Below are 12,778 nucleotides of genomic sequence, written 5' to 3'. Positions count from 1 at the left end.
CTCTTTCCTTTGTGGATATTATAGTGGAGTGAAATTTCTGAGCAGAGAGAATTGAGAGGTTTTTCCTTCCCCCAGTCGTTCGGTAGGGGCAGGTGGTGGTTGGTGGCAGGATAGCCAAGCGTGGGTGGATTGAGCCGTTTGGGGTCAACGCTTAAAGCAAGCATGGGTTACAGCCTCAGTCCTAGAAGTTACTCCCTGTGGAATAGTGTTAAAAGCAAGGAGAGAGGAAACAAGGGAATCTGCTTAGAGGAGGTATATAACAGGGTTGGGATTATGAGAGAGGAGAGAGATGTAAGCTAACATATCAGGATCATGACAGAATGTTCAGTTCCTTAAACCTGCTCAAGCTCAAATTGGCTAAGTGTAGACACTGTTGGGTCCTTCTAGAAATTATGATCGTATTTAAGGTGTGTTGCCCCCTAATTATGTTACCTTGATCACGAGGGCCCTTAAATATAGACTGTGCATTTATTTTGGCTCTCTTTATGACTTACGGCTTTGAGGATGAGTGTGTGAACCTGCCCAAGCTCTCTGTTAATGAGGGAATTAAACGAGCTGTTTGCATCATCTATAACCCAGGCTGTGAGAGGATGCTTCCAAGAGTGGTTTCCATTCCCACCTCTTCTTGTCTGAATGGACATCTGGAGTGTGGAAACAATGTTCATTGTTTTAGCTGGGGTTCCCTGTAATGATATTCTTGTTATAATTATATCCTGCTGCTTGACAGGAAGGTTCAAACGGGCATCTGCCACCTCAGTTTATGTCATAAGTGGGTGTATGTGGATGTTTTCTTTAGTTAGAGCATTAACAGGAACATTGAATCAAAAACTCTCCCACTGGTATCTCTGCTCTTCTCATATCAGGACAAAGATGGACATCCAATACTAGACTACAGATCAGGGCCTTGCTGGCTCCACCTGTGACTTCCCACCTCTGTATTACCAGAGATCATTTCTACTGTATTTCATCTATGGATTCCTTATCTTAAAATATTTTCTCGATAAACAAACTGATTTATTAAATTTCTTCTTAATGACATAACTACCAGTTGTAGCTTATGGTTAGCATGAAATGCATAGTGTTACTTCATTTAATTTACTTAATTACAGCAAAGAAACCTAACATTATAGTAAGGTAGGTCTCATCTTGTAGAAATATGTGATTTTCTTCCAAGTTTTTGAAGTACATAAACTTCTAGATCCTGTTCCTTTCAAGATGTAGGTAACGATGGACCTAGACTAATTATTAAAATGCAGTCATTCCCAAACATGAAGGGCTGCATGATGAAACTTGTGTGAACATGTGGTACCCAGCTTGTAGTCCAATCTCAGAAAATATTATTTGAATCCAAATCTCTAAAGTTCTAATGACTCTTGACAGAAGTTTTTTAAAGAAAAAAACCTTTTCCACTCAGTTTTTCAAAGTTTATTTTATAATAATTTTATTCATCTTATGTGCGTGTGTGCCTGTTACTAATTTTGAGTTGTGTTCAAGTTATAGTAGGATGTCCATCAGCCTCCTCTCAACAGAATACGCATTGCTGACCGACTGTTTAGCACCCTGATACTCTGTTCACTTTGTAGTTGCAATACTGACCATTTTAGGACCATGTTACATGCCAGGAATATCTGTATAACTAAATAGATCTTAGAGATCTGGATTTAAGGGAATGATGATATACTCTTATTTATGGAGGTAGCAGATTCCAAGCCTGTGTTCTTTCCACTATATTTGGATTCCTCTCAACTATATTGTACCTCATAATTCTTACCTATAAAGTGAGACTATTCAACTAAATGCTCTGGAAATGTCTTCTAGCTCTAATATTTCATTAGTTCCTCTTATTTAAGCTTGCAACAGTCTTGTGAGGCAGGTAGAACAGACAACATTTCCCTACTTTTATAAGTAAAGAAAGGTAAAGGGAGTTGACTCAGTTCACTTAAGTAGTTAATGATAGGACTAAGTTCCTGGCACCTAATATAGGTGCACAAATATTCTAACAATCCATGTAACTGGACAGTCATAACCTAAAGTCTTCTATTCTAAATTTTTCATTGTAAGGACTTCTTTAAATGTTATGGGACCCAGTCTAACTGTAAGAGTAAAAACAACAACTTTAAATATTATTACTAGTGCCTTCAATAGAGAAGCTGAACAAATTAATGTCTTTAGACATCTATTTTCCATACCATGGTTTCTTCTGAGAGGGTTAACACTGTCTTTTTTAAATATTAAATGTGCTGTATAGAAAGCCAAATTAATAGCCACTGCGTTATGCATAAGGAGAAATATGAGAGAGAACAAAGCCAGTAGAAATTCTAAAAGAAAGAACATTCTGGATGGAGGGTGAATCATAAATAAAGGAACGTAAGTAGGAATAAGAAGTATTGTTGGGCTTCCCTGGTGGCGCAGTGGTTGAGAGTCTGCCTGCTGATGCAGGGGACACGGGTTCGTGCCCCGGTCCAGGAAGATCCCACATGTCGCGGAGCGGCTGGGCCCGTGAGCCATGGCCGCTGAGCCTGCGCGTCCGGAGCCTGTGCTCCGCCACGGGAGAGGCCACAGCAGTGAGAGGCCTGCGTACCGCAAAAAAAAAAAAAGTATTGTTATGGATGAGTCGAATATCGGGAAGACCTTTTTGACTAAAAGGGAGGTTGAATACTAAACGATAATGAAAATAGTAGTTGGAGAGAGAGAATGCTATCAGATTAAGACAGGATCTATAAAATTTATTCAGACAAGTTTGAATTTCACGTAGAAGAGACTCGTGAGTGGTGGGAGACCAACATCATGAAAGTGATGTTTTAGTTGGAAAATCAGACATCAGTATTTAGGATGAATAGGAGGGGCAAAGACTGAAGATGAAGATTAGCTGCGGATCTGCCATTAATATCACCTAGATAGAGATAGTGAACTTGGAGACCACTGGGTGGAGTCTGTGAGATGAGGAAGGTGACTGAAGAGGAGCAGAGAGCTAAAGATGATCCTGATGTTTCTTGCCTGAGAAATGGAAAAGCATCATGTCCACACCAGCCAGCGGAATAGCTGGAAAGAGGCATAGTTTGTGGAGAGGAGGAGGTCAGGCCTGGCGTTATTAAGTAAACTTAAAAGCAATGGAGAGCCACCTGGGTGGAAATGTCCTTCTGATGTAGACTTTCAGAGCTAAACTCAAGGGATTATAAGCGCATGAGCATGTAAGAACAGAGTGTTTCCACCTGAAGACACGCCCGCTTCTCTCTCAGCCCATTCCTTGTTTTTCCTCCATGACCTGTGCTGCTTCTCATGCTTTGGTTTGCATAAAACAGCCTTTACTATTTGCTTATTTAAATTTGAAACAAAGTAAGACCATTTAAAAACATATAAGGCATAGAACATAAAGACCCACCACATAATAATTTCTGTAAATTTATGAAAAGAATTTTCTCTAAAACAAATTGTGCATTAAAAAGAATCTTAAATGTCATTTCGTTGGCTTCCCAGTACCTACAGCATCACATTAAAATTCCCTCCTGCACACATCTTTCCCAACCTGTCCCCTGCCTGCCTTTTAGCCTCTTCGCTTACTAAGAGCCCCCACTGTCTGCCGTTGGATCAGTCTTTTTCACCTTTATGTGTTTACACAGGGTATTCACTAACTGCGACCTTCCCTGCACAGTTGGTCCTCTTCACCTGTGTGCTCACGTACATACCTCTGTGTGCAAGCTTCACACTTTTAAAATTGTTTGATTACATCTCTCTCTCCTCAAATCAGAATGTCAGGGCTTTGAAGACAGAGACTTAGTTGTATTCATTTGGATAGTCAAGTGCCTAATACTACAATTCTTGACACATTTGTAGGTGTCTGTCTTAACCTAATCTAATTCATATAGACTAATTCCCTCTGTGCTGTTAGGCAGGAAGGCCATTTTAAAGACCCATTACAGAAAACACTAATTATGTTGCAGAAATATATATGGGACTGGTGTACTAATTCGGCTCCCGAAGGCTGCAGGGCCCACATTTCATTAAGTGAAGCAAGGCTCTGATGAGTAGCGAGCTCTCCCATACTTCAGCAGTAGATGAAAGTGCTTGCAGATGTGAAAGCAAGATTCTTCAGGCTTTTTTCACTATCAGAGCTTGCAGTCTTCATCTCCAGGAAGCAAAGTAGTAAACATTTCATTCTTTTGTTTCGGTGTTCCGATAATTTCAAGAAATTATCAAACAAGGAAAGAAATCCTGGAGAAGTTGAAAGACACGGACCTAAGCAGATGTTCCTGGAATCTTAAGGTCGCACTTCTTGGGCAGAACGCATTTGTTAGCTTTTCAAAGAATAATCTGTTGGAGTTTTTTTTTTTTTTTTCCCTGAGTAAATTAAAATTCATTTCCTAGGAAATGCCGATCGCCTTACCTTCCTGCTATTAAGCAGAATGGAGTTAATGAAAAGATGACCGCCCCACAGTACCCCTTAGGTTGTTTTTTTAAAAACAGATTTGACCCACCATTTATGGCAACTGGTGCAGTGTTGAGGTTTGAATGGGTATAGTAAGTGGAAGATGCAGCTGTGAATTAAAGACCCTGAGAGAGATTCTTCTAGCCCATCTGTGCACTTGAGAGACCCACCCTTGCTGTAAGCATATTCAGAAAACCAAGTAAAACCAGAAATTTGCACTTTAGGTGTCTCCCTTTCCCCTGAAGAATCACCTCATTCATTCTCACCAGCAGTTCAGGTATCGTGATAGGAATTGAGAGTTTGGAAACTAGAGGGTTATGGTTGTTTTCTCTTTCAAAACAGATCTAAAGACCAGATTAATATCCACTGTATGCCTTGGGATCCTTGCACCCTGCCCCAGTAAAAGACCTGTGTTATGTCTTCCTTGCTCCACTGTGTCAGGACCTGATCCAGGATAATGGGCTTGCTTGTTGATGTGCATTAGTCTCAAATTTAGTGTAGCTTATGATCCATTTCATATCTTTCTGCCTCCCAAAGGAGATTCTTACTCAAGAATAAAATCTTGATGAGTTTTCTCCTAGAAAACAATGTGAATATAAATGTGGCTCTAAAGACAGCTTTACTGACTCCCTGTGGGGTAGAATTCCCAGTAATAACAGATTTAGCATGTTGGCTGATATCTTTTTAGTATCACAGGGACAGCATTGTTTAGAGAAAGCCTTGACTCCATTTGAATAGCGTGGAGGATGCCAGGAGGAAGGCCAAAGGAAAAGGAAACGGGAGAGCTGTTGGTTTGTCTCACCCTTACATCAGATGACAGGAAGTCGGAATTGAGATTGGCCACAGCAACCTGTTAAGGCCACATCTGTTTGAATAACTTAAAAGCTCTATAGAAACCAAGTAAGTTTTAGGGAAAGGAATCCAAGAAGAGGGTGAGGGGCAGAGTGGCAAGAAAGCTTGGGGTAAACCTCCTGCCAGTAGTAAATGCCTTCCTTGGCCAGCTAGATTCTTTATTCAGCCACACTCCAGAGCATAAATCATATTGAAGCAACTGAGGTTGGGTAGTTACCTGCAGTGGGATGATTTATAGGACCGGCCAGGTTCCCCTGCCTGTGTGAGACCAGCCTCCGTCACGTTGCGGTTCCACATTGTCCTGTCATTCGGTCACATCAGGGATGGAGACTCTCAAGCACTTATGGAAGTGCCATTAGCTGTGGTTTGGCTTTTGGCAGAATTTGTCTCAAGTGCAATTTGGGGCTAATGATTAACTATGAAAGCTAACGGGGAAGTCTTCCAGGGTTGTTTTGTTGTTTGTGTGAATGTATATGTGTGACTTTATTTTTGAGGTAGGGTTGGCTTTTGCATTTGGAGTGTGAGTGTGTGTTTCTGATGGAGTTGTAGTTATTCACAAATACTATTTCATTGCCAAGAAATTGAAAATAAATAGATCGACACAATTTTTGAGCTGTTCTCCAAAAGAAAAACAAATGGTGCTTGTGGGCCAGACAGCTGTTTGTTAGGTGTGGGTTTTTTGTTTGGTATTTTTGTGTTGGACAGACGCATAGCCATGACAGTTCTAGTTCCCATTCCAAATAGAGGCAAACAACTCTGCCAAATAAACTAACACGGCAGTTTGGAGGAAGGCAGGGGGCAGTGATGTGAGATTTTATCCCTGGGGTAAATTATCTCCTGCTTTTATCTCGCAGGCTGACCAAATTCCCAGAGTGTCTCAGGGGCTGTTCTTTCTCCATAGATACCACCTCCTCAAGCTCCTGCAGAAGTTTGGCACCGTGAAGCAGTTCGACTTCCTCTTCCACAAGTCAGGTGCTTTGGAGGGGCAGCCTCGAGGGTACTGTTTCGTTAACTTTGAAACTAAGCAGGTAATTGAACTTCTCCCCCTTTCCCAGTACTTATACTCTCATAATTATCTGTGCATCCCTCTTGACTACTAGAATAGCAGTTCCTTGTGGGCAGGAGCCATGTCTGATTCATCTCTGTGTGCTGTGCTCTGAATCCTAAAGGAGATCCTTGGTAAACAACTGAATTAGTGAACAGCTTTCAAGGTCTACCCTCCCCAGGCTGGCAGTCTCAGGCAGCTGACCTACTTTTCTGACCAGATGCTTTGGGATGCCCACATTAAGCACATGGACATGCCCCTCCCTGTTCTCTGTTGTTTGTTCCTTTAGTGGCTGGCCAACAAAGCCTCCTTTTCTTTCAGTAGTTTTGCCCCGTGGTGCAGAAGCCCTCCCTCTCCGTGGTGAGCCGCCCACAAAATCTCTTTTATTTTTATTTCTTAAAAATGTATCCTTCTTCTCAATGTCTCAGAATAAATGTGGACAAATTTGAATATATACAGAGAAAGAGAACCTCCAGCTTCAACCATGATGTATCCGTATTAAAATTTAGTCCTTGGAGGGGACATGCATTGATAAAGGAATTTAATTTGAATGTTATTAAATATGGAGACACTGCTTATAGCTCTGTAACTTTATTAGTCATGTGTGAGAACATTGCCTAGTTATTGTTTTATTAATAATTGTATTTGTATGTTTTTCTTACTGTAAAAGTGATACCTGTTTTTTACAGATGAAAATATAGATAAGTAATTTCATTTATTAGCCTAAAACCCAGAAATAATCAGTTTTTTAATATTTAGTTGTATATCTTTGTAGTCCCTTCTTCTTTCTTCACATTCATATACACATACACACGCATACAAACACATGTACACAATTTAAAAAAAAAACATGTATATAACACACAAACAGAATCATATATCCTATTTACCACTGAAAGAAAATTAAAATTTTTTCTGTCATCTAATACACTTCAAGATAACATTCTGGGGCTTCCCTGGCGGTTGAGAGTCCGAGAGTCCGCCTGCCGATGCAGGGGACACAGGCTCATGCCCCGGTCCGGGAAGATCCCACATGCCGCGGAGCGGCTGGGCCCGTGAGCCATGGCCACTGAGCCTGTGCGTCCGGAGCCTGTGCTCCGCAACAGGAGAGGCCACAACAGTGAAAAAAAAAAAAAAAAAAAAAAAAAAAAAAAAAAAGATAACATTCTGTATCATATTGTGGTTTCACTGGTGTAGCTGTAGATATATGTAAAAATTCACTGATCTAAGCAATTATACCCCAATAAAGATGTTAAAAAAAAATTCACTGATCTATATCTATAATTTTATTATTTAGACCTCAGTTTAAAAACTAACCAGTGTCATCTTTGATGACTGCATAATATTTTATTCTGTGAACGTATGGTAATTTACTTAACCTCCACATGTGTCAGCAGTGCAGTGAACATCTCTTTAGCTCTATGTACATATTTACTATATTTATGGAAATGGAGTGGTGTCAACAAAGGCCACAATTTTTTTTTCGTAATATGACTGCCAAATTGCCTTCAAGAAGTGATGTGTCAGTATGTTCTGAAACTGTCTGAGAGTGTCATTTGTCCTTACCAGTGCTGGGAATTTTTTTTTTAATTTCCCCTAATTTTTGCAAATGTGATAGGCAGTAAGTAATTCATTATTGTTCTAATTGTTCAAGGTTTGTTTTGAGGGAACTGAAAATGTGCTCTATATAGTTAGCATTTTAAAATACTTTGTTCTTTCCTAATGATAGAGCACGTTGAGGATTTTTATAGACAACTAAAATCAATGGTCATGTTGAGGACAGATGCTGGGTTTTTTTTGTTTCTTTTTGTTTTTTTTGCGGTACGTGGGCCTCTCACTGCTGTGGCCTCTCCCGTTGCAGAGCACAGGCTCCGGACGCGCAGGCTCAGTGGCCATGGCTCATGGGCCTAGCCGCTCCGCGGCTTGTGGGATCTTCCCGGACCGGGGCACGAACCCGTGTCCCCTGCATTGGCAGGCGGACTCTCAACCACTGCACCACCAGGGAAGCCCCAGATGCTGGTTTAAAAACACTAAACTCGAAGTCACAAAGCCTGTTATTTCTGACTCTTGTATTTATTAACTTTAGGCAAGTCTCTTTAACTTATTTTGACCTCAGTTTTCATCTAAAAATGGGGATTAAAAACACACACCCTCCTTACCTTTTAGGAAGTTGAGAGAATAGTTGAGGGTTTATATGAAAACACATTTGGCATTTAATAATATTGTTGGATACATGAATTTTGAAACAAGTTACAGAGACGGGAAATTAATTTTTAAAACATTTATCACCTGCTGGCATCTTATGACTGTTGATGCTACAGAATTAATGGAGAGTGTCATGTAAATTCTAATTCACTAAGTGAAACTTAAGAATAAAATGTCTCATCTGTCCTTCTAACTTTGCGTGCCATAGTGAGGCAAGGATGCCAGTGATGAATACTTGACACATAGTAGGTACTCAGATATTTGTTGAGTGTCATACCGGCAGGATCCAGAGGAATAAGAGAGTCACTGGGAAAACCAGACTGGAATGTCCTGCACTGAGCCTCAGACTCTCCTTGTTCCTCTTCCTGTTCCTTAAGGGCTTCTTCACTCCCAGTAAACGTGGGTTACGCTTGGCCGAATGCCTCATGGATACAAATGGAGCAGGGAAGGCTTGGCAGGATGGAAAAGTACAGCCAGGCTTCCTGGGAATGTCCTAGAGTGCCTATTACCCAGCCTCAGGAATTCCTTTCAACCTCGTTGCTCCTATATCTGATGGGGACAGGGTCAGGGAAGTTCTGGCTCTGAAAACCAGGTGCAGAGATTGGCCCACAGAGATACCTTGCTCGTAGTCTCTTTGACTCACTCCTGCTTTTTCCGGCTTGGTTTCCTTCACTCCCATATCCTTTGAAGCCATTACTGTTTCTCACTTTGGATTCCGGAGTATAAGCCCTAGTCCAGGATATAGTTTCAGAGTCCCTGGCGGAGTACAATTTCTTGACATAGTAGGTGCTACTCTAACTAACAGAAGTATGTAGAAAGATATCACCCAATAGGCAACACAATGGTCAGCTAATAAGCTGACGTTGGTTGAGTGCTTACCATATGCTCCATGCTCTACATGCGCTCTTTGACTCCTCACAACCACTGAGGAACAAGCAATGTCCATATTTTACAGGTGAAAAAGATAATATCCAGAGAGATTAACTGACCTGCTAAATATTACGCTGCCAGTAAGTGGCAGAGCCAGGATTTGAATTTTTGTTTGACTGAGATTACAAAAACTCATACCCTTTTTACTATTCTGCCTTTTTTTTTTTTCTTGTAAACCCTTTGCCACTTGTTTAACAAAACAGTTAGAAATTCAGCCGTCAAAGCTAGTGAGGCATTTGAATCTTTGACTAACATTAATCCCTTTCCTGAACAGGAAGCAGAACAAGCCATCCAGTGTCTCAATGGCAAGCTGGCTTTGTCTAAGAAGCTGGTGGTACGATGGGCACACGCGCAAGTGAAGGTGAGTCTAACAGGCTAGAAAGACAGCATCAGCTCATCCTAAATGAATCTTCCGAAAGACAGTTGTCCACTTGCCCATTTGCATCCAAGCCTCTGCACATCTGGAACAGTCATACTCTGGTCTCCTACTTGTATTTACCATGTGTATTGCCAGATTTTTCTTTTGAGAAACATCTCAGGAGGGATTAAGTTCCTTCGTCGTTTCTCTCCGCATACCCACAGATTCTGTTTTTGATTGATTCTTCCATGTGACTGATATGTATACTCAGACCTCTATCATTTTTTTGGTGGGGGTTGTTCTTTGGAGGAAAAAATGTATTTATTTTTAAAATTAGTTGCTTTAGGCGTTGTTAGACTCTTCCCAGCCTCTCAGTTCTTTGGAGAGTTTGAATTGTTTATTCTAAATTCTTGCGAAATGGGTAGTTTGTAAGAGTGCTTAAAGCACTGACATTTCCTTACTCCAGAGATTTTAAGAGTTATTTGTGGGACTTTGCAGTGTCTGTATTGACTCCAAGGCCCAAGCAGTGGTGAACTGCCGTGTTCATCTCCTAGTTGTTCCCTTGGGAAAATGCACTGGAAAAGCTACAACCACTTTAAAAAAAAAAAAAAAAAAAAAAGAACAGTCTTCTGTTACAGCCAGCACAGGTAAAGTATGTGCACTGGAGCAATCCCCAGAGTTGATTCTTTTCCTCCTGCAGTGTGGTCTTTACAGGCCTGTTTGCAAAAAGATTTGTGACAACTAGATTTGGAGCCTCAGTCTTTAGCTAAATGAGCATGAGTTTTGATCAGAGACTGTACCCAACAAGCTTCCCAGTAAAGAGTCACAGAAATAGAACATTTGAGTTCAGTGTCCAAGCTGAAAAATGGAGCTCAGACACTTGGGATCTTTATGAGTATTCCAGGTAATCACAGAGCCTTCTCAATTTCTAGGACCCATTGCCTTAAAAATAGAAACAGCAAAGAGAATTACCAAATGCTTTTTTACTCAAAAGAAAATCAAGTCTAATTTGCCAGACTGGCTGTCATTTTCTCATTCTGCATCTCATTGAAAAGACATGCAAGAGAAATAAATCATCCTTCGTTCTGTCTTCCATTTGAGAATCTCTGTGCCCTGCAGTTCCCTTCTCCTACACATCTTTTTGACCAGAGGCTCCTGATTGCTCTTTAATATTGTATTTACCTTTTAAAAGAAGTATATAATTATCTGACATCAAATAAACTACTCTTCCTGGAGAATGTTTTCTGTATCAGTGGCTGAAATCTGTTACTACTTTTCTTCTCCACTTAGATCTGTTAAGAGTTGAATGTTATGGTTGGTACTTTGCAAAAATCTAGCAAAATTTTAAAGTGCTTGGAATAAAGCAAAATAAATATTGTAAGAGGTAATGTATGACAGAATAAGAATGTGAGGGCAATCCTGCTGTGTGTCTGTACCATCTGTGAACTTAAAGGCTGAGATTCTTTCCCTACCAAATAAGGAGGACTAATGGCTAGATGGGAAGCCTCTTCTAAATTTCTCAGTTTATAACTTTTAGGCCAGTACTTGTCTGGACGTCTACATTGATTCTAAACATAAAGCAGTCCTAAGATTGTCGAAAAATAATCTAATGATACACTGATGGGATTAGGATTTCTGAACACATGCACTGCAGTAGAGGGCTGGTTTCTGCCCAGGTGAGGTAATTTGCCTTTTTCTTACTTGCAGAGATACGATCATAACAAGAATGATAAGGTCCTTCCGATTAGTCTTGAGCCCTCCTCAAGCACTGAGCCCACTCAGTCTAACCTAAGGTAAGAAGGTGTACTATAGGAAGACGCAAGCAGGTATGCAAGAGCTTGAGCCATCTCTTCATTCTAACCTTCATTCCGGTTCTAGTAAACCTTCAGACTCTTAATTTAGAGTAGAATCTACTAACTTTTGACACGCTGAGAAGTGTGTTCAGTTAGTCTCCAGAATGTATACATTTCACCTCCTCCCATACCCTTAAGAGTGTGTACCAGCCATTTACAGAATTCATACACTCAAAAGAGGCTGGGTGTACTTACCATGTACCTGCCATTATACTTGGCACTGGGAATACAAAGGTAAAGCAGATTCAGTCCTTGCCATAAAAACAGGCATTTTAATAAGGCCTTGATTATCTTCAGCATTTGTCATTATACACAAATTCCTCCCCAACTGTGAGTTCCTTTATACAGAATTTGGGTTTGTAGCACTTTAATTTTATCTACCATTTCAGCAAATATAATGGTTTTGGTTCTAGTAAGTACAAATGATCATTTCCTTCCTTGGAGTTAATTCAAAACAGAAGGAATTGAGGGTTGAGTAGAGAAAGCGGAAGTTAAGTAGATGGGTGAGCAGAAGTAGAGGGGTTTACTTTGCATCGTAGCCTAGGGAGAAATGTTAACAATAACAAAAGCCAGGATTTATTGAGCTCACTATGAAGCAGGCTCTGTGCTAAACACTTTACATGCCGTATGTCACTGAATTATAAAAATTCTGGTAAAAGTACAGTTGTACTCACTTTACAAATGAGGAAACTGAAGTTTAGAGAGGTAAAATATCTTGGCCAAGATCACGCAGGTAGCAAATAGCAGAGTCCAGATTCAAAGACGGGTTTACTGGACTTAAAAATTCAGTCTTTTAATTACTGCTTTAAAGAAACTCCAGGCTGTAAGTGCAGGACTACTGTTCTAAAGCCTGTTCCAGGGGAGGGGGAGAAGATATGTGAAAGATCGTCAGTGTTCCATAAGGATCAAAAATCAACATGTCTGTATGGGGAAAGAATCTAAAAAAGAGTGGATATATATATATATTTGTATAACAGATTCACTTTGCTGTACACCTGAAAGTAACACAATATTGTAAATCACTTATACTCCAATAAAAGTGAAAAAAAGGGCTTCCCTGGTGGCGCAGTGGTTGAGAGTCCGCCTGCCGATGCAGGGGACACGGGCTC

At 40.5% G+C, this 12,778-nt stretch overlaps 1 protein-coding gene across 1 annotated transcript in view; it reads left to right on the top strand.

Moving 5' to 3' along the window:
• RBM18 (RNA binding motif protein 18) overlaps positions 1-12,778 on the top strand; it is a 19,891-nt gene that overhangs the window by 3,778 nt on the left and 3,335 nt on the right. Inside the window, exons 3-5 of the mRNA XM_007468363.1 lie at positions 6,180-6,306; positions 9,733-9,819; positions 11,524-11,609. Coding sequence (XP_007468425.1) covers positions 6,180-6,306; positions 9,733-9,819; positions 11,524-11,609 — 300 coding nt within the window. The remainder of the gene's footprint in view (positions 1-6,179; positions 6,307-9,732; positions 9,820-11,523; positions 11,610-12,778) is intronic.

The sequence above is a fragment of the Lipotes vexillifer genome, unplaced genomic scaffold (genome assembly GCF_000442215.2).
Source record: "Lipotes vexillifer unplaced genomic scaffold, Lipotes_vexillifer_v1.1 scaffold1285, whole genome shotgun sequence".
Lineage (NCBI taxonomy): Eukaryota > Metazoa > Chordata > Mammalia > Artiodactyla > Lipotidae > Lipotes > Lipotes vexillifer.
The sequence above is the reverse complement of the archived record's forward strand: the minus strand, read 5'-3'. Positions and strand labels throughout refer to the sequence as shown.